We start from the raw sequence: 21,285 nt of genomic DNA on the forward strand, positions 1-21,285 counted from the left end.
GGTGAACCAATGGCAAAAAGGAAGATCTTTCTCTCTGTCTCTCTCTCTCACTATCCACTCTGCCTGAAATAAAAAATAATAATAATAATAATAAAATAAATTTAAAAAAAAAGATGCAAGTGTCCGCCATGGGAGTGCCTGGCTTCGATTCCCAGCTCACCTCCCGACTCAGTTTCCTACTACTGAGACCCTGGGAGGCAGGGGCGATGGCCCAGGTGATTGGGATACTGCCACCCACACAGGAGACCTGGAGAGAGTTCCTGGTCCTGGCTATGGCCCCAGACCAGTGTGGATGATAGAGGGCATTTAGGGAGTGGACCAGTGGATGGGCTGGGAGTTCTCTCTCTCTCTCTCTCTCTCTCTCTCTCTCTCTCTCTCTGTCATCTACCTCTAAAAAAATAAAATAAAATAAACAACAACAACAAAAACCCCAAACTTAGGCCTACAAGTTAAAATCCCAACTCTTCAGCTTTACTGTAAATCAAGCGCCCATGTGCATTTCCAGCTGGATGTCTCTTGGCTGTTACATAACACTACCCTCTCTGGGAGAGCATGACACCCTCACTTTGTGTTCCTTGTGGTGGCAGATGAGGTGCTCCATCAAGGGAGCCAAAATATCCCTGCAGCCTCATTTCCTGCACACGCGCCATACTCGCCTCCTCTCGCGCCCGAGCGCTTACCTTCTCCGAGCTATTATGGGTTCTCATGCTTCCACGCCTCTGCACAAACTGTTCCCTGGGCCCAGAATATCTTCCTGAGATGTGTCTGCCGGCTGGGCTCTCTTGCCACCCCCACGGCCACTGAAGTTTGGGACAAGCTCAGACTATCAGCCCCCACTGCTTCTTGGGACTCGAGCTTTGTCTCCTGGTGCTGGCAGAGGGCTGGACTCCAGAAATGAGGAGAAGGACAACCTTGTGCTTACAGTGTGCCTCGCAGCTCCACACATACTTTAAACCACTTTGTTTGTGAGTACAGATAAGGATATAGAGAGCCTGCACTGTGGTGCAGTGGGTAAAAGCCGCCGCCTGCAGTGCCGGCATCCCATATGGGCGCTGGTTTGAGTCCCGGCTGCTCCACTTCCAATCCAGCTCTCTGCAGTGGAAGATGGCCCAAGTCCTTGGGCCCCTGCACCAACGTGGGAGACCTGGAAGAAGCTCCCGGCTCCCGGCTTTGAATCAGCACAGCTCCAGCCATTGCGGCCAACTGGGGAGTGAACCAGTGGATGGAAGACTTCTCTCTCTCTCCCTTTCAAATAAATAAATGTTAAAAGACGGATATAGAGGTGTTATGGCACCATGGTTCAAGCTGCTGCTTATGAGGCAGGCATCCCATGCATGAGCTAATTCAGGTTCCAGCTGCTCTGCTTCTGATCCAGCTCCCTGCTCATGGCCCAGGGAAAACAACAGTGGATGACCCAAGTGCTTGGGCCCCTGTCACCCACATGGGAGACCCAGATGGAGTCCCAGGGTGCTGACTTCAGCTTGGCCCAGCACTGGGCATTGTGGCCATTTGGGGGAGTGAACCAGTGGATGGAAGAGCTTCCCTCTGTCTTTTCCTCTCTCTGTCACTCTGCCATTCAAATAAATGCTTTATTTATTTATTTATTTTTAAAGAGAGAAGGCTATAGAGAAGAAAGCTCTTCTCTGAGTACCAAAAGCCGTGTTCCCAGTTTCTCAGAAGGTCTTGCACTCCCACGTGACAGCCACACTTTGAGCAACTTCAGCCTGAGAACTGTCAGAACTTCCCCTGAGCCTATGCCAGCTTGCACTACTTGCACATTTTAGGCCCCATCATTTCCCCGAGAAAAGAGCCTGGGCTGAGCTGTCAGACAGAGCTGAGCCCAGGCCCATTTGTGAGCTCTGTGGCTCTGAGCAGATCCCGCCGGCTTCCACCAGGGCAGCACCTCCTCCGGCGTGCCTTGTGGAGGGCTGCTGGGATGGGCCCAGCCTTTAGCTCGTCGCTGCTGCCTCAGCAGCGTGCGTGTCGCCTCCTGCACGCTGAGCTCTTGGGGAACGTGCTGAGAGCCTCCTCAGCTCCAGCTCCTTTGCCTGGCACAACACTGACTTCTACGCCTCCTCAGGTGTCCGTTGGGCCCTTGCTAGCTCCGGGAAGATGCGCAGGCTGTTGGCTGCCTCCAGTGTCCTTTTCTTCCTCCTTTCCTCCAGCCAATGTTTATCTGGACACTTGATTGTCTGGGAAAATGACTGGGCTTTGCCAAGTTCCTTGTAGGTAGCTAGGACTCCAGGGGTAAATGCCAAGTAGTAGTGTGGTGGAATTTGAGAACCTTTCTTTCTTTTTTAATATTTATTTGATTTATTTGAAAGACAGAGTTACAGAGAAAGGGATAGCAGGAGAGAGAATGAGGTCTTCCTTTTGCTGGTTCACTCCCCAATTGGCCACAACAGCCGGAGCTGCACCTGAAGTCAGGAGCCAGGAGCTTCTTCTCCTGATCTGAAGTCAGGAGCCAGGAGCTTCTTCTCAAGTCCAGGGACCAAGGACTTGGGTCATCTTCTACTGCTTTCCCAGGCCATAGCAGAGAGCTGGATAGGAAGTGGAGCAGCTGGGACTCGAACCGGCGCCCATATGGGATGCCGGCACTGCAGGCGGTGGCTTTACCCACTGTACCACAGTGCTGGGTCCCTTCCTTCCTTCCTCCCTCCCTTCCTTCCTTTCTTTTTAAAAAAGATTTTTTTTATTTATTTCAGGGGTGGAGTTATGGGCGGAGAAGGAGAGAGAGAGGCAGAGAGAAATATCTTCCATCCCCTGGTTCACTACTCAAATGGCCACAATGGCCAGAGCTGAGCCAATCTGAAACCAGAGCCAGGAGCTTCTTCCAGGTCTCCTACACAAGTGCAGGGGCCCAAACACTTGCACTATCTTCTACTGTTTTCACAGGCCGTCGCAGAGAGCTGGATCAGAACAGGAGCAGTTGTGACTCGACCTGGTGCCCCATATGGGATTCTGGCAGTGCAGGTGGAGGCCCAGCCCACTACGGCACAGTGTCAGCCCCAAGAACTTCTTTAAAAAGGTGCCTGAGGGCCAGCACTGTGGCATGGCGTGTAAAGCCGCCACCTGCAGTGCCAGCATCCCATATGGGTGCCGGTTCGAGTCACAGCTGCTCCAGTTCTGATCCAGCTCTCTGCTATGGCCTGGGAAAGCCGCAAATGATGGCCCAAGTGCTTGGGACCCTGCACCCATGGGGAGAACTGGAAGAAGCTCCTGGCTTCTGGCTTCAGGTCGGTTCAGCTCCAGCCATTGTGGCCGTTTGGGGCGTGAAGCAGTGTATGGAAGACCTCTCTCTCTGTCTCTGCCTGCCTGTAACTCTGCCTTTCAAATAAATAAATAAATCTTAAAAAGAAAAAAAAAAAGGCTCCTGACATGAGGACCTCCACCCTTTCCACTTTCTATTTTTAGTCTTCCTCCTTCTTGGTTGGATTGCAGACATGATGGCTGGAACTACAGCAGCTACCTGGGCACTGGGATAGACACTTGGAGGTGTGCCAAGTGCTGTTAGGTCAGTCCTGCCTCTAGACTTCTCCGCCAGGGAAAGTGAACCTCTATTTGGAGGTCTTATTGTCAATCAAATCTGGTCCCGCCCACTAAGCCCTGCCCCGCCCCCACACCGGGCTTATCGGGCTCCGCTTGGCTTCAGTAGCGGCCTGCATCTCACAGCCCAGGAGCTCACCCTTTGTGTGCATCTTTCTCATTGAGGGCGGGGATATATTGATTCTGCTCCCCTCCCCCCTTTATTGTCAGCATTTGATTGGCTTATAGTAGGTGTTCAGAAGCTTTGTATTGAAAGAGTGACGAAACAGATGTTTGTGGATTGGCTGCAAATAGCATTGCCTGCCTTCTGTCACTGCTCTGAGGGTCAGATGGGAGAAATCGCCTCTAACAGCATTTCCTTCCTTCCCCACCCCCTTGCAGCCGTCCCCATTCACGTCGCTTCCCTTCCCTCTGGGCTCAGAAGCCTGCACTGCAACGTGGCTGGGACCATTTGCATCTCAGTGTCCATTCTGACCCCTTCAGTCCACAGGAAACTCTCCCTCCTTGAGCTCCCTGACACGGCTTTCTAGATAGATGGGAACAGCATGACCAAAGTTCTGGAGGCAGGGCCGGCGTTGTGGTGTAGCAGGTAAAGCCACCGCCTGCAGCACCAGCATCCCATATGGGCACCGGTTTGAGTCCTGGCTGCCCCACTTCAGATCCAGCTCTCTGCTGTGGCCTGGGAAAGCAGTAGAAGATGGCCCAAGTCCTTGGGCCCCAGCACCCATGTGGGAGACCCGGAAGAAGCTCCTGGCTCCTGACTTCGGATCGGCACAGCTTGGGCCGTTGTGGCCAATTGGGGAGTGAACCAGCAGATGAAAGACCTCCCTCCCTCTCTCTCTCTCTCTTTCTCTCTCTCTCTCTGCCTCTTCTCTCTCTGTGTAACTCTTTCAAATAAAATAAATAAAATTTTTTTTAAAAGGTACGGAGGCACCACAGGCCGCGGGGCATTCAGGAACTGGTGTAGTCTGGTGTGGGGGGAAGAGGTGGTGGGAGGCTGGGGTCCCATTGTGCTCTACCCAGGGAGAAGCCAGTAACAGCCCCAGGCCAGCCAATTTGTGCATTTGCTACTTTCCCATCTTACCCAGGTACTAAATGACCTCTTGTCTGTGTTTCATCTTCGTGGCACTGAACAATTATGGCAATAGCACTGCCTCAATTTTTAGCTACAGAGAAAAACTTATTATCCATTTGTGTTTTTAGCTACAATAGTATAACATTACTGCAATATTTGTGCCTGTAAAATATCATCAATTACAAATGCAGTGACAGAATGGGTATGAAACCAGAAGTGTTCCTTTCTGGAAAAGCGGTGTCTGTTTTGCTCAGGATGAGAACCGCTTCTTTGGCAGCCACTGGTGTGGATTCTAGAAACCACTGCGGTGTGCCCTGCTGGCCCAGCACAGGTTTTCCAGCAAGTCTGTCAGCCAATGCTCCCAGGTTCCGAAGGGCTGCAGAGCCCAGGGGACAACACTCCTGTCCTGGAAGAAGCTCGCAGACGCGTAAACAAGTAAGAGCTGGACTGGGTTTGTTTCTCGTGCAAAGTGGGAGCCTGGGAAGGGAACGATTCAGGGTGGCAAAAGAAGCAGGATCTGAAGCTGGAGCTAAGACACCCGCTGGAGAAAGGTCGCTCTGCTCTGGTGGTGCTGCTGCTGGTGCTGCTGCTGGTGTGTGTGGCCGGGATGGAGATGCAGCTCTGGGCAGGGAGACCACTCAGGGAGTTTTCACAATTGTTAGGATGACAAAGGGCCGAAAATAGAGCAATGCCATGGAGACTGAAGAAGAGGACTAGAGGAAACATTTGGAGGCAAAATCACCTGCTGAGTGAATTGTTAGGAGCAGGAAGGATGGAGGATGCAGCCAGGAGCAAGTCCTCGCTCCGATTACGTCAGTGAAACAGCAGAGGGGGGTACCGAGAGGAAGCCGGGGACCCACAGAGCCAGCTCCCCATGCGTCTCCCTAACTTCATGGAGTTAGTAGATATTTTCTGAATATTTTGTGAATTGCTAAGCAAAACACATCTTCAGGACCCTCTTTCCATGGAATTATCATGCCAGAGCCCCTCTTACATCATTTGGAACCCAGCCCACCCCTGTGGTTGGTTGGGTATGTGTGTGTTTGAGAGAGAGAGAGAAGGGGGTGGGAGACAATGACCAGGATTATAATCTAAGAACAAAGTTTGGGGTGGATGCAATTGTGAATATGATTAGGTTCCAGAAAAATTTTGAGTTTATTCACTTATTTGAGATGCTGAGCTACAGGCAGAGAGAGGGAGAGACACAGAGAGATCTTCCATCTGCTGGTTCACTCCCCAAATGTCCACAACAGCTGGAGCTCTGCCAATTTAAGCCAGGAGCCAGGATATTTCTCTGGGTCTCTAGAAATATTTTTGACAAGCAGAGTTAGTGAGAGAGAGAGAGACAGAGAGAAAGGTCTTCCTTCCCTTGGTTCACCCCCCAAATGGCCACTACAGCCGGCACGCTGAGCAGATCCGAAGACAGGAGCCAGGTACTTCTCCTGGTCTCCCATGGGGTGCAGGGCCCAAGCACTTGGGCCATCCTCCACTGCACTCCCGGGCCACAGCAGAGAGCTGGCCTGGAAGAGGGGCAACCGGGACAGAATCCGGCGCCCTAACCGGGACTAGAACCCGGTGTGCCGGCACTGCAGGCGGAGGATTAGCCTAGTGAGCTGCGGCACGGGCCTAGAAATATTTAAATTTGGAATTTTGACTAAGACTTTGTTCTAGCAGCTCCTTCCATACCTATAAGCATTCAGTATGTCGCATTCTGCTATTCCCACGAGGGGTATGGCGGAGGGCAAGGTGGAACAGATCAGAGACCCACACCACGCACATACAACGTCAGGTAGTTCTAAGTGGGAAGAAAAATCAAGCAGAACAAGGCTTTGGAGAGCAGTGGGAAAGGCCAGGGAGCAGGCAGGACGGGGAGCTGTCTCAGCGTGTTCAAGAAGGACCTCTTGGAAAACGCGGTGGTTGGAGCAGGTGTTCGGCCTGGGGCTCCCATGCTGGAGTGTCTGGGTGCGCGTCCCGGCTCTGCCTGCTAACGGGCACCCTGGGAGGCAGCAGGGGTGGCTCGCCCACAGGAGCCCTTGCCACCCACGTGGGACACCCGGCTTCCTAAAGACCGGCCGGCCCGGGCGGGTGCGGGGCATCTGGGGAGTGAACCAGCGGATGGAAGATCTGTTTCCGTCTCTAGGCCTTTGAAGTGAAAGCCACAATGAAAATAAACAGCTACAGGAAGGAGAAGCGGTAAGGACCGCCACACGGCCGCGCGCAGAGACGGCGGGCTGCGGTGCGGAGGGGGGCGCGCGGCAGCGAGGCCGGGGGGGGGGGGTGGGGGGGGGCTGAGGCGGAAGCCCCGCGGCGCGGGCAGTGACGCCGCGGGCGCATCACAAAGAGCCTGCGGAGGCCGCGCCGCCGCCGTCCGCCAGAGGGCGGGAGGCGGGCGCCGCCCGCTTCCTGGGCACGCGGCGCCCTCTGCAGGCCGCAGGCGGCCATACCTTGGTAGCCTCCTTCCCCTTCCCGCCTTCCGCAGGTCACGTTTTTTTTTTTTTTTTTTGGTTGTTGTGTTCGGTGTCCTCGCAGGAAGGCTGCCAATAAAGTTCTTTCTCTTCTCGCTTCCAGGAACCCCGCCTCTCTCCAAGTATCGCGAGATCTGGCGGCGCGGCTGCCATGGCGGCGGCGTTTGAAGCCGCGGCGGCTTCAGCCACCGCAGAGACCGTTATGCCGGCGGCGGTGGAGCCCGTGGCCGCGCCGGCCTCAGCCCCGGAGCCGAGTCCTGGGCCCGTGCGGAGCTTGCGGACTGCTCACGACATCGGCGGCCCGCGGACCCGCACGGGGGACGTGTTGTTGGCCGAGCCGGCGGACTTCGAGTCGCTGCTGCTGTCGCGGCCCGTGCTGGAGGGGTTGCGGGCGGCGGGCTTCGAGAGACCCTCGCCCGTGCAGCTCAAGGCCATCCCGCTGGGGCGCTGCGGGCTCGGTGAGGGTGGGCGCCCGGGAGAGGCGGGCGGGGCCGGGGAAGGGGGTCGAGGCGCGGCGGCGGCGGCGGCGGCGGCCGGGCCTGCGGCGATCCCGATCGGCAGCCAGTCTCCCTTTTGTAACGCCCAGGCGCACAGCGCTGGCGAGCGGCCTGTTTGAGGTCCAGGTAGCAGGTGTGTTTCTGGACAATGGCCTCGTGCGTTTCCGCGAGTCGGCCCGCACCGAGGGTGCCACGTTAGAGCCTTGCCGCCGGGATTCCTCCCGGGGACGGGAAGCTGCGTCAGGCTGTACCGGCCGCTGCTAATGTGTTTCCGTTCTTTCTCAGATTTAATTGTTCAGGCTAAATCTGGCACCGGGAAAACCTGTGTGTTCTCCACCATTGCTTTGGACTCGCTGATTCTTGAAAACTTAAGCACCCAGGTGAGTTCGGCTCAGAGGACGGGAGGGGGGCGCGTTAGGGGCCTTGACCGCAGGCCAGACGTAACGCCAGTGGATCCGACGAATGATTGAGTTAAGCCACGCGAAAGGCCTGCGGGTAACTTGCACACGTTAGCGACCGAGGATGGGGGATTAGTATTCGAAGTCTGGAATTTTCTGTTATTACGGAAGAAGGCCATTACAAGCATCGTGCTGCCGTTACTTGAGAATATCTTTCACCTGCTGTCTAGATTGTGGTGCGACAGCATCTGGCTTGATTCAGGGTAATGGGTGCTGTGACTGCAGGGGGCTGTTAAAGCCCTGTGGAAATCTCTTCTTGATCGCCTGTCCTCTAAGCTGTCTGGAAATATTTGTAAGATTGCCTTACCCAAATTAGCAGGAGGTTGGGTATGGGGAATCCTTTCTTTATTGCTTGCTTTTTTAAAAATTGTATTTAAGTTGTACAAGTATCATGCATTTCATATTTACAGATTTAGGAACATAGTGACACACCCCCCCCCCCCCCCCGCTCCTGCTCCAACCCTTCTTCCTCCTCCCTCTCACATTCCCACTCTTAATTTTCACAAAGATCTGTTTTCAGTTTACTTAATTTTTTCCGCAGAGATTAGTTGAGCACTCAGAGAGGAATTGGTTGTGCTCCTCAGCCTTACTCTGTAGTAGTTATGACAGACCTAATCTCAGGTCCTCGGTCATGTGTGTCTCATGTTGAATCTTCCCAAGAGGTTTCTCACCCAGGATACCTGTATTCATCATCAGGAAGTCTCTTTCTTTAAATGGCAGAGAGCATGTGCATGAGAGAGAGAGAAGAGGAGAGGAGGAGAGAGGAGAGAAGAGGAGAGTTCTTGCCTCTGCTTGTTCACTCTTCAGATGCCTGCGAAGTCCTGAGCTGGGCTAGGCCACAGCTCAGAGCCAGAAACTCAATCCAGAGTGGATGACAGAGACCCAGTTACCTCTGCCATCCCTGTTTCCTCCCAAAGTGTACATTAGCAGTGAGCTGGACTTGAGAGCCCGAGCTGGGACTTAAACTCTGTGCTCTGGAAATGGAAGGTGGACGTCCTGACTGGTGACGTAACCCAGCTTTTTGAGTCCTGTCTTAGACCTAGTAAGTCCTGGGTGGTTCTGTGCCAGGATGCTTGTGACCAGGAAGTAAGAAATCCTCCTACCTCCCAAGATCCTGGGCTGCTCTACATCCAGTAAGATGCATTTGAGATTTTGGCTACTGTTGATTTGGCAGCAGGTCAAATGCCAAAAGTCTAAAACAGCTCCATAAGTAAAATTCATATTTTTGATGTAAGACCTGACTTGAGCATTTTATTCTTGTGTATGTAATATATATTCATTTTTGAAAACGGTGTGTGTATTGAGGGGTGGCATTGTGGTGCAGTGCATTGAACTGCCACCTGCAATGCCGACTGACAGCCCTTGAGTCTCGGCTGCTCCACTTCCGATCTAGCTCCCTACTAACATGCCTGGGAAAGCAGCAGAAGATGGTCCATGTGCTTGGATCCCTGCACCCGAGTAGGACCTGGATGGAGTTCCTATCTCCTGGCTTTGACCTGGCCCAGTCTTAGCCCTTGAGGCTATTTGGGGAGTGAACTGGAGGATGGAATAAGTTTTTTTCATTACCTGCCATTATTTACAGATGTTTGTTGTAGATCTTACTATCCAAGAATGAAAGTGCCAAGAGCAAGGACTTTGTACTGTTGATTGTTCTCTAGCAACTAGGGTGTTACTTAGCACCATGATAGGATCTTAACGTTTGTTAATTAGTGAATGAATGGAGTTTCCCATGCCATTAAAAACTCCCCTTTTATTAAAAAAAAGATTTATTTTTTATTTGAAAGGCAGAGTTACAGAGAGAGAAGGAGAGGCACAAATCTTTCATCCACTGGTTCATTCCCCAAATGGCTGCAATAGACAGAGCTGGGCCAGACCTGGGCCAGACCCAAGCTAGGAGCCAGGAGTTTCATCCAGGTCTTCCACAAGGGTGCAGTGCCCCAAGCACGTGGGCCATCCTCTGCTGCTTTCCTAGGTACATTAGCAGGGAGCTGGATGGGAAGGGGAGTAACTGGGACTCAAACCAGCGCCCCTATGGGATGCCTGCATTGCAGATGGCAGCTTAACCCTCTGCCACAACACCAGCCCCCAAATTCATGATTTTTTAGAATAATCATTTAAAAATAAGTTCATCATATAATTAATTTGCTGATAATACGTATTTTTCCTCAGATTTGTTAAAGATATATTTTACATTTTTTTAGATTTTGATCTTGGCTCCTACAAGAGAAATTGCTGTACAGATACATTCCGTTATCACAGCCATTGGAATAAAAATGGAGGGGTTAGAATGTCATGTCTTTATTGGAGGGACTCCATTATCACAAGACAAAACCAGACTTAAGAAGTGTCATATTGCTGTCGGATCTCCTGGTAAGATATCTGTGTCTAATGGTAATTGAGGCTTTTAAGGAATTGAACATTTTTAATATAACATTAATATAATAGTCTTTGATAATTGTTCTAATTATTTTGATTAGAATTAAACAACATTATAGTAGTTATAGACATGTGACTGAATTAACAGGATGTGTGAAATCTCCATTCTAAGAGTGTTTGAGAACACACATGGGCTAGCCTCCTAATCATTTGGTCATGAGTTAATTCGGAGTCAGAATCTAGCACTCAGTGCTCAGTCTTTGATAGGAATGATGTCTATTTTCCATCCTTACTTTTGATGAGCATGACAGAAAAATAATGGTTTAGGTAAGATCAAATCTCAAGGTTTCTAATTTGTGGTTTGGTGTGTGAATGCATAATAAAAATTCATTCAGGAGATATAGCAGTATAACCTGTGAAAAACTAGAGTGAAACATGGGGCTGGGATTCGTGCAGACTTGGTACATCATGAAGATTTCAATGTGCTTTTTCTGAAATTTAGGCAGAATTAAGCAACTCATCGAACTGGACTACTTGAATCCGGGCAGCATACGTCTCTTTATTCTCGATGAAGCAGATAAACTTTTAGAAGAAGGCAGCTTCCAGGAACAAATAAAGTAAGAAAAAGATAGAACCAACTTAGCAATTGAAGTGGTACCAACAGGTATGCAAGTGTGGCTAACTGTTAAATAATTTCTGTGGTGTATGTGTTTCTTCTGTTTTGCAGTTGGATTTATTCTTCGTTGCCTGCCAGTAAACAGATGTTAGCTGTATCAGCTACTTACCCTGAATTTTTGGCTAATGCTTTGACAAAGTACATGAGAGATCCCACTTTTGTAAGATTGAATTCCAGTGATCCAAGTCTTATAGGTGTGTACAAGTTTTGAGTACTTTTTTTTTTTTTCTTTTTAATTAATTTATTTGAAAGAGTGAGAGACAGAGATCTTCCATCTGCTGGTTCCTTCTCCAAATGGCTACAATAGCCAGGACTGGGCTAGGCGGAAGCTAGGAGCCTGGAACTCCATTTGGTCTTCCACGTGGGTGGCAGGGGATGCAGGTACTTGAAACATCCATCTGTTGTTTCCCAGGTGAATCAGCAGGAATTTGGATGGGGTGCAGAGTAGCTGGGACTCAGTCTGGCTCCCGATATGTGATGTGGGTACCCCAAGTGGTGGTTTAGCCTGCTGCTCCACAGTGCTGCTGTACATTATTGTTTTGTTGGTGATGTTCTGCCACTTTGTGGTTTCATGGTTGCTGTTAGGATAGAACAAATATATTTAATTGTTGTCTCTTGATTTCTTTGTAGGTTTGAAGCAGTATTACAAAGTTGTCAATTCTTACCCTTTGGCCCATAAGATTTTTGAGGAAAAGGCTCAGCATTTGCAGGAACTGTTCAGCAGAATTCCATTTAATCAAGCCTTAGTCTTTTCGAATTTGCATAGCAGGTAATATAACTTAAAAGATCATTGAGAGAGCTTGTGAAATAGAAAGATAGGTGTGGGGCAACATTTGTAAAATTATAACCCTGTGTTATTTTTTTATAGAGCACAGCATTTGGCTGATATCCTGTCTTCTAAAGGCTTTCCTGCTGAGTGCATTTCAGGCAAGTTCATCTTTTACCTTAAAGTTGTTCGTTCAGAACACAGACTTGAAGCCTTCAAAGTCTGGAGGAAGAAGAAATACCGCTTTATGAGTTGTCTTATGAGTCTGAGGTTACACTGAGCTTTCTGAATAAAGAAAACTGTGTGTTTATTTCTCATTGTAATTTAAGCAATATCCTTGTTTTATTAAAGAGTAACCTGGTATGTAGTAAAAATTAGAAAATTAGTATCCAAAGAGATATACTTTTATTAGAGTCTGAGTTATTTCTATCAAGAACTTAATTGTATCAAACAGTTTCTTTGTTGTCTTACAAGAAATATATATATATATATTTTTAAAGATTTATTTATTTATTTGAAAGGCAGAGTTATAGAGAGGCAGAGAGAGAGAGAGAGAGAGGTCTTCCATCTGCTGGTTCACTCCTGAGAGAGAGAGAGAGAGAGAGAGAGAAACAGATCTTCCATTTGCTGGTTCACTCCCCAGATGGCCTCAGCAGCCAATCTGAAGTCAAGAGCCAGGAGTTTCTTCTGGGTCTGCCACGCAGATGCAGGAGCCCAAAGAATTGGGCCATCTTCATTGCTTTCCCAGGCCATAGCAGAGAGCTGGATCAGAAGTGGAGCAGCTGGGACTCGAACTGGAGCCCATATGGGATGTTGACACTGCAGGTGGTGGCTTTACCCACTACGCTACAGTGAGGCCCTGAAAAATATTTTCTTTACACAGTCATTTTTAAAATGCTAAGAATTGCTAACTGAATTGACTGTTTTGTGGGGTAGAAGGCAAAATTGAGTTCTTGCCACAAAGTTAAATTATTACTGCTAGCCTAATAGGAATGAAAGATGCAAAGAAATTTTTGATCTGTGAGACCCTTTCTAAAGTTTTGTTTGCTGTTTCTATTTATTTATTTATTTTTATTTTTGGAATACAGAGGTATTCCATCCACTGGTTCACTCTGCAAATGCCAGCCAGGGCTGGACCAGGCCAGAGCCAGGAACCCAGAACTCAATCTTGGTTTCCTGTGTGGGAGGGACCCACATGATTTAGGCCATCACCTGCTGCCAGCCAGGGTGCACAATAATGGGACGCTGGAATTGGAAGTATAGCTGGGGCACAAGCCCAGGCCCTCAGATGTGGGATACAGATGTCCCAAGCGGTATCCTAAGTGCTGCACCAAATGCCCTCCCTGCAGCTTGGTGTCTAAACTGTTAGATTGAGCTTGGGTAGTCATGGTTTATGATAAGATACAAGGGAAATTTTTTCTAAGTGGACCAGTTTTTAAAAATTATTTTTTATTCTTCATTTAAAAAAATGTTTATTTAGCTATTTGGAAGGCTAGTAGACTAACTGTGGGAGGATGTTTTTTATCCACTGGTTCACTCCCCAAATGCTCATAATAGCCAGGGCTAGGCTAGGCTGAAGCCAGGAGCCAGGAGCTCCATGTGGGTAGTCTCCCACTTGGGTAGCAGAGACCCAAGTACTTGAGGCATCTGCTACCTCCCAGGGTGTATTAAGAAGCTAGATCAAGGGGCTGGCGCCGTGGCTGATATCCTTTCTTGGTTAATCCTCTGCCTGTGGCGCCAGCATCCCATATGGGCGCCGGGTTCTATCCCGGTTGCTCCTCTTCCAGTCCAGTGCTCTGCTATGGCCCGGGAGGGCAGTGGAGGCTGGCCCAAGTATTTGGGCCCCTGCACCTGCATGGGAGACCAGGAGGAAACACCCAGCTCCTGGCTTTGGATTGGCGCAGTGCTGGCTCTAGCGGCCATTTGGGGAGTGAACCAACAGAAGGAAGACTTTTCTCTCTTTCTCACTGTCTGTAACTCTACCTGTCAAATAAATTAAAAAAAAAATTTAAAAAATAAAAAAAAGAAGCTAGATCAAAATCAGAGTAGCTGGGACTTGAACTGGCACTCCAAGCGGGATACATGTGTCCCAGGGGTAGTTTTTCTGAGAATTACATGTTAGCCTTCATATACAATATTGTATCTCTAAAGGCATAGCTTACTCACCATTTAAAATTGATTTTTGAATTTCAAGTTGATTGCCTAAACCATATTTATTTTTTCTAAATAATATTTTAAAAGATTCTGACTTTGGATTTTAACCCAAATTTGCATAGAAGAATGGAATTAACTGTGGTTAGTATGTTTAGAATGTTAAGACTGGGAGTTATGACTTCTGATAAATATGTATTAGCTGAGTTTTTGTATGATTTTCTTTTTTTGGTCCTTTTAGGCAACATGAATCAGAATCAGCGTCTTGATGCTATGGCTAAACTGAAGCAGTTTCATTGTAGAGTCCTCATTTCTACAGATTTGGTAAACTTCCTCTTCAGTTTGGGTGACTAATCCATCTTGATGTATGTTCTATTATCAGATATATAGATTTCATCTATTATTTTATGTGGGTATATGGAACAAGAATACCAGAAGATAATTTATTTTTCCAGTGCTAGTGAAAGTACTTTCTTAAAACTGTCTTTGATATTTTGATATTTGTTCTTTTAAAAAACATTTAATTTATTTATTTTCCCTTTAATTGAAAGGCAGAGACAGAGGCAAGAGTTATCTTTGGTCTGCTGATTCATTCTGCAAATGCCCACAATAGCCAGGGCTGGGCTAGGCTGTAGCCAGGAAGCCAGGAACTCAATCTGGGTCTCTCACATGTGTGGCAGGAACTCAGTACTTGAGCCATCTTCTGTGTCTTCCAGGGTCATATTTGGAGGAAGCTGGATTGCCAGCAGAGGAGCAGGGACCCGATCCTAGGCACTCTGATTTAGAATGTCAGCATCCCAAACAATGTCCTAGCTGCTGTGCCCAGTGCCCACCCTTTGATCTTTGTTCTTGAAATTAGTCAATCATTAGGAATGAATGTTTTTTCCTCTGCTCCTAAATTTGGCACTTGGTTATACAAAAAGAATAGAGTGTGCATTGGTAGCCATGTCACAGTTGATGAAAAAAAAATTGCAATTGTTGTCTTCTTCAATTTCAGACTTCCCGTGGGATTGATGCTGAGAAGGTGAATCTGGTTGTAAATCTGGATGTACCAGTGGATTGGGAGACGTACATGCATCGGATTGGCAGAGCTGGGCGTTTTGGTAAAAAGAGAACCTCAAATGTGACAGGTGGACTTGGATTGTCATTTATGCAGAAATGATTTACTGCTTAACATTCCTTCTTCTTTAGGTACATTGGGATTGACAGTGACCTACTGTTGCCGGGGAGAAGAAGAAAATATGATGATGAAAATTGCCCAGAAATGTAATATCAACCTTCTTCTTTTACCAGGTATTTTATCTGTTTCATTTTGTTGTCAAAACAATCACTGTAGTGATGATAGGCATACTAAAAATAATGGGTAACTCAGAGTGCTCTGATATGTTGGGTATCACTCCCGGGACTGTGTAAATGTTAACTCATTTTATTCTCACCATTGTCCTATTAAGTATGTGCTGTCGTTACCTACCTTTTATAGTCAAGGACATTTAGGTGTAGAGGTTAAATAAAAGTGTTGCAGCTAATATGGACCAGGGAGAGGACTGTAAGCTAACTTCTGATACCTGGAAAATGAAAAATATTCTACTACGTACTTTATTAGCTCCATTTTAATAAGTGACCTTGAAATTTGATTTTGTTCTTCGATATAAGGGAGAATATTTTAACTCCTTCAAGTTGCTGTGAGGTAATTCTTGTTATGTTCTCCTTTGTAACCATGGGAAAGGAATAGTGTCCTTCATTTTAATGCCATTTTAAAAATGTGAGTGAAATGTTCTTTCTAGTGAATCATTTGTCATTCTACTTTTGAAATGCCATCATGGAAACAATGTGTGTTCAAAACTGTTAATGATCTCTTGAAAACAAAAAACCTTAAAACCTATTGGGCGGGAACGTGGTTTATTTGATATATGCTATACTATGGTGTATATATCATATATAGATACATACATGAATGAATGTATTACACTGTATATTATTGACTATATAATATGAGATATGTAGTTAATAAATATAATTGAGTATAATTTTATATTTGATTTTTTTCAGTTATCCTACAAAGCTAGGTTTAGCACAGATCTTTTGAGTCCTGTGGAGTCTAGTAGTTTTGTCTTGCTAATAACTCATTTTGTAATATTTCATATATCTAATTGCTCTAAGCTTAATGTGCTGATTTACAAAGTATATTTTAGAGTAGATGGTCTTCAAGTTCTATATTAGTTCTATAACTTCCAGTTCTCTCTGCGTATAAGTCTGTTGGTAGTGTGTCAGGGAAAAATGAAAATTGGTAGGAGAGAGTTGATACTTCATGTAGGATTCAGTATCATAGTATCTAGTGAAGAAAGAATACTTGCCTTTGGATATTAGAAAATGGTAGATTTGGGTCTTCATATGATGTTAACAGAGCCCTGAGATTGTGAGAGAACTATTTCATGCTGTTAGATCTGTGCTGTACTGGGAACTTGTATGACAATACACTGTTCCTAGCCCTACCCCAGACAGTAGGACTAGGAGGGAACTTGACCTCTGGTGAGCAAAGGAGGAATCAGAGTTTTAGTCAATAGAGTCTGTTCTGGAAAGGATCAGGAGCCTCCACTGAAGAATGCAGACTTGAGGTTTAGTGGAACACAGGCATGGAGCATACACAGCCGTAGCACACAGGCAAGAACTTTGTCAGTAGGGAGCGTGGTATATCTTACCTGATTAACATGAAAATATAGCACATGACAGAAGCAAACTGTCAAACCTGGATGGAGTTGGACATTTAGAGTGAAAGCTGACAAATTTAAAAAAAATTAAGTGTCTGTACTACATGTCCTTTCATGTTCATCTGATAGCTGCTTTTTCCCTGTAAATATTTTCTCTCTGCTGGTAGGGGAGTGATTTCTCCCTGCTGGAATATAGGGTGGCAGATTTAGTTGGGTTTGGAGTTGCAGTTCTAGTGTTTCCTAGTTGATAAGTTTTGGGGAGCAATATCCACTTTCTTTTTTTAAAGATTTATTTATTTTTATCTGAAAGACAGAGTTACAGAGAGGGGTCATGGCAGAGAGGTCTGCGATGCACTGGTTCACTCCCTGGATGGCCACAGTGGCTGGAGCTGTGCTGATCCGAAGGCAGGAGCCAGGAGCTTCTTTGGGTCTCCCACGTGGGTGCAGGGGCCCAAGGACTTGGGCCATCTTTTACTGCTTTCCCAGGCCATAGCAGAGAGCTGGATCAGTAGAGCAGTTTGGACTTGAACCAGTGCCCATATGGGATGCCGGCACTTCAGGCCAGGGCTTTAATCTGTTGTGCCACAGCGCTGGCCCCCACAAGACACTTTCTAATATCTTGTTTTGCTGTCAGCAGTAGTGAGAGAAAGGCTGAGGGGCTGGAGAAGGAGTAGAGAAAAGATAGGAGGGGCCGGTATTGTGGCATAGTAGGTTAAGCCTCCACCTACAGGGCTGGAATCCCATATGGGCACTGGTTCGAGTCTTGGCTGCTCTTGTTCCAATCCAGTTCTCCGCTATGGCCTGGGAAAACACTGGAAGATGGCCCAAGTGCTTGGGCCCCTGCAAGCACACGGGAGATAGATGGCGAAGAAGCTCCTGGTTCCTGGCTTCAGATTGGCTCAGCTCCGGCCATTGCAGCCATTTCGGTAGTGAACCAGCAGATGGAAGACCTTTCTCTGTCTCTCCCTCTTCTCTATCAGTAACTCTGCTTCTTAAATAAATAAAATCTTTAAAAACAAACAAAAAAAAGTAAAGATGGGAGTATTGTTCCATATTTGAACATCACTCCTAGAATAAGCTCTTTCCAAGTGGGGGTGGGGGAAGATACTGCTTGGGAGTACAGGAAAGGTGTTAATATGTTTCTTAGGCAACATCTTTATAGCAGAATTGCTTAGGTCTTTAAAAATACTAATTTTAAGCATCTTAGTGTCAAGGATCGTTTACATATTTTATTTCTTAAACTTATTTGACCATGGAAAATGTAATGAAATTACTCAGAAAATACAGGTCTTGGGTAGCTTGAGAATTTTAATACTTTTTTCTTCCTTTTTACATAGATCCCATTCCTTCTGGTCTGATGGAAGAATGTTTGGATTGGGATGTGGAGGTTAAAGCTGCTATACATACTTACGGCTTAGCAAGCGTACCTACCCAACCCCTAAAAAAGCAAATTCAAAAAATAGAGAGAACCTTTCAAACTCAGAAAGCTCATGGTAGCCACATGGCGTCCTCTAGAAATACTTCTGTGTCTGCAGTATCAGTCAGATCAAAAACTAACACCAAACACAAGCTTCCTGTGAAAAGCCACTCAGAGTGTGGAATCATAGAAAAGGCAGCAGCGCCAAAAGAGCTGGGGTGTGCCATGCAATCCGAAGAGCAAATGAAGAATTCTGTTCAGACCCCTGTTGACAACTCCACCAACCATCAGCACCAGGTCAAAGAAGCTTTACCAGTGACACTCCCCAAAATTCCTTGTCTGTCTTCCTTTAAAATCCAGCAGCCGCGCACTTTGACTTTTGCAGAATTGGTAGAGGACTATGAACACTACATTAAAGAGGGGTTGGAGAAGCCTGTGGAAATTATCAGGCACTACACAGGTCTTGGGGATCAGACTGTGAACCCTCAAAATGGCTTTGTGAGAAATGGAGTCACTGAAGAGAGAGTGCACATACTGGCAGGCAGCAGCCAATCTGGAGACTCTGAGAGTGACAGCGATTCCTTCAGCTCAGTGACTTCTTCCCAGAGCAAAGGAAATAAGTCTCATTTGGAAGTCTCTTTGGATACTCAGGTGAAAGGCTCTGAACCTCCCCCTGTAGATGACCAGATCTCTTTGGAACAACCTCTGGATGGAAATGATGCTCCCCATCTAGAGGAATACCAGGAATCGCCTGAAATCCCAGTGAGAACAAGGCATAAAGAGGGAGCTCATCAGAGAGTTAAGCAGAGCCGGAGGAACCTGCCCCGGCGCTCTTCCTATCGACTGCAGACGGAGCCCCAGGAAGATAGTTGGTATGACAGCCGTCAGGAAACACATCCCAGTTACTCTGACACCTACCAGGATTATGAAGAGTACTGGAGAGCCTACTACAGAGCATGGCAAGAGTATTACGCTGCTGCCTCTCAGTCGTACTACTGGAATTCTCAGAGACATCCAAGTTGGATGGCAGCCTATCACATGAATACCGTGTATCTACAAGAAATGATGCGTAGTAACCAGTGATTGTATGACAGACCTGAGACCAGCAGGCACTATGGACAAGTGATACTTTTGGATGTACATCTTCCGTCACCTATGGTAGAGTGGCATTTGCTGGCATTTTTGAGGAACTTGAAAAGACTTGAGTCTGTACACCAGAAGACATCTGTTTTCAGATGGTTTAGGCCAGATATATAATCCTTTTCTTTTTTAAAGAAATTTCATCAGATTCTTCAAAGAGAATTTTTGGGACACAGAGCTCAAGGTCCCAAGGTTCTATTTTCTAAAAGCTGTTTCCAAAAGAAACAGTTAAAAAGGGGTTATACATACCACTGCTTACTTTAAATAAAAACAGTGAAGATTTGGAAAGCAATGTTAGTTTATGCTGTGGACTTCTTTACAAAACACCTGGACAGCCTTCTCACTGAGGTACATTCTCACAGAAATTTGTAGCATGGTAGATCAGAAAATCCACAATTCTTTTAGATTTAGGCAGGAAGGCATAGCAACATTGCTTGAGATTTTCCCAAAGGTACTTGACTTGATGTGATTTGCTTCTAGTAAAATATTTGTTTCTAGTAAAAACAATTTTAGCTACACATGTGAACATTTTTACTGTTCATCTTTTGAATGTCTTTTGTTTATGACATTGTGAAAGCTGTCCATACTTTTACTTTGTATTAGTAGCTCAAGGTCCTCAGTGACTGTTGGTTATAGTGCGTAGGTGGTGACTGTTGGTCATAGCGCTCTCAGGTGGTGACTGTTGGTTATAGCACTCTCAGGTGGTGGCTGTTGGTTAGAGCGCTCTCAGGTGGTGACTGTTGGTTAGAGTGCTCTCAGGTGGTGACTGTTGGTTACAGTGCTCTCAGGTGGTGACTGTTGGTTACAGTGCTCTCAGGTGATGGCTATTGGTTAGAGTGCTCTCAGGTGGTGATGTTGGTTATATAGTGCTTAGGTGGTGACTGTTGGTCATAGTGCTCAGGTGGTGACTGTTACAGTGCTCTCAGGTGGAGATTGTTTATAGTGCTCAGGTGGTGATGTTGGTTGCTGGATCATTCTATGAATCCAGTGAAAATTACAGGTTGGCCCAGAAAATTTCTAATGCCATAAACAGAATTATGAAGGTAATTACAAAGTTCATAGACCCGTGGAACCCAAGTTAAGATCTGACTTAGTCTGATGGTAGGCTGTTTTGTGGAAGCTGGAATTCATTCTATTTTGTTCAGGCTCTTCTCAAAGAATGTCCTAATCTTGTGTTTTCTAGAAATTTCCCCCCAGGTTTTCTAATTCTTGCATCCAGGGAAGCTGTTCAGAGATGGTGTATCTGTTTAAATTAGAATTTAACAAAAGTGAAATTGGAAGCTCTATATTCTTTCCTTTTTTCTCTGATAGTATTTTTATGGTTAGGCTTTTGGTTTCCAAATGTCTTCTATAAATTGGATTTTTGGTGCGAGGCCCCTTTCTGTGTTGAGATGAGAAGGAACGCTCTTTCCTGTGTACATATTTGCCTAGATAGTATAAACACTCAGGGTATCAGCAAATATAGCCCTGGTCATTTACTGTCCGACTCCCAGTGAACACAATCCTAAACTCCTTTCTAACTTGGATTCCTGTCTTTGACTGGTAGATGGTTACTTTTACTTATAGGAAGGTACTTCCAAAAGTTCATGGAAATTGGAATTAAACGATAAGTTTATTTTGGTGAAAAATTTCTAAATCCATGCCTATGAGGAGGTTTTAAGAACTGCATGAAAAATGTCTTATTAAAAAATTATGCATGGATTTCAAAATTTTTTTGCACCAAAATAAATGTCTTTTAATTCCATGTTCCATGACTTCTTTGTAGTATCTTCATGTATCAGTACTGTGTGTGTGTGTGTGTGTGTGTATGGTTTGAATTAACACTAGATAGCAAATCCGTAATTAGGTTCAGTATCTCATTAAGAAGTGGAGATTTTAATTGCACATTTAAATAAAGATCCTGTCATTGCTGTATGATTGGACTATGTTTCTACCCTTTCCCCCATAATATAGCCAAGTTCACAGTTTGTCATTGCTAGGAGATTTTAATTAGGACATCGCCACATCTTC

General features: G+C 46.3%; 1 protein-coding gene across 1 annotated transcript; it reads left to right on the plus strand.

Annotated features, from left to right (window-relative positions):
- The first annotated feature begins 7,235 nt into the window (after positions 1–7,235).
- Positions 7,236–19,567, plus strand: DDX20 (DEAD-box helicase 20). The gene is made up of 11 exons (XM_062191966.1): positions 7,236–7,544; positions 7,869–7,963; positions 10,243–10,411; positions 10,920–11,034; positions 11,145–11,287; positions 11,724–11,862; positions 11,962–12,020; positions 14,252–14,334; positions 15,008–15,113; positions 15,202–15,303; positions 18,056–19,567. Exons 1-11 carry the CDS (start codon positions 7,238–7,240, stop codon positions 19,216–19,218), a joined length of 2,481 nt encoding a protein of 826 aa, XP_062047950.1. The 5' UTR covers positions 7,236–7,237; the 3' UTR covers positions 19,219–19,567.
- The last annotated feature ends 1,718 nt before the right edge of the window (positions 19,568–21,285 follow it).

Source organism: Lepus europaeus, chromosome 5 (assembly GCF_033115175.1).
Source record: "Lepus europaeus isolate LE1 chromosome 5, mLepTim1.pri, whole genome shotgun sequence".
Taxonomy (NCBI): domain Eukaryota; kingdom Metazoa; phylum Chordata; class Mammalia; order Lagomorpha; family Leporidae; genus Lepus; species Lepus europaeus.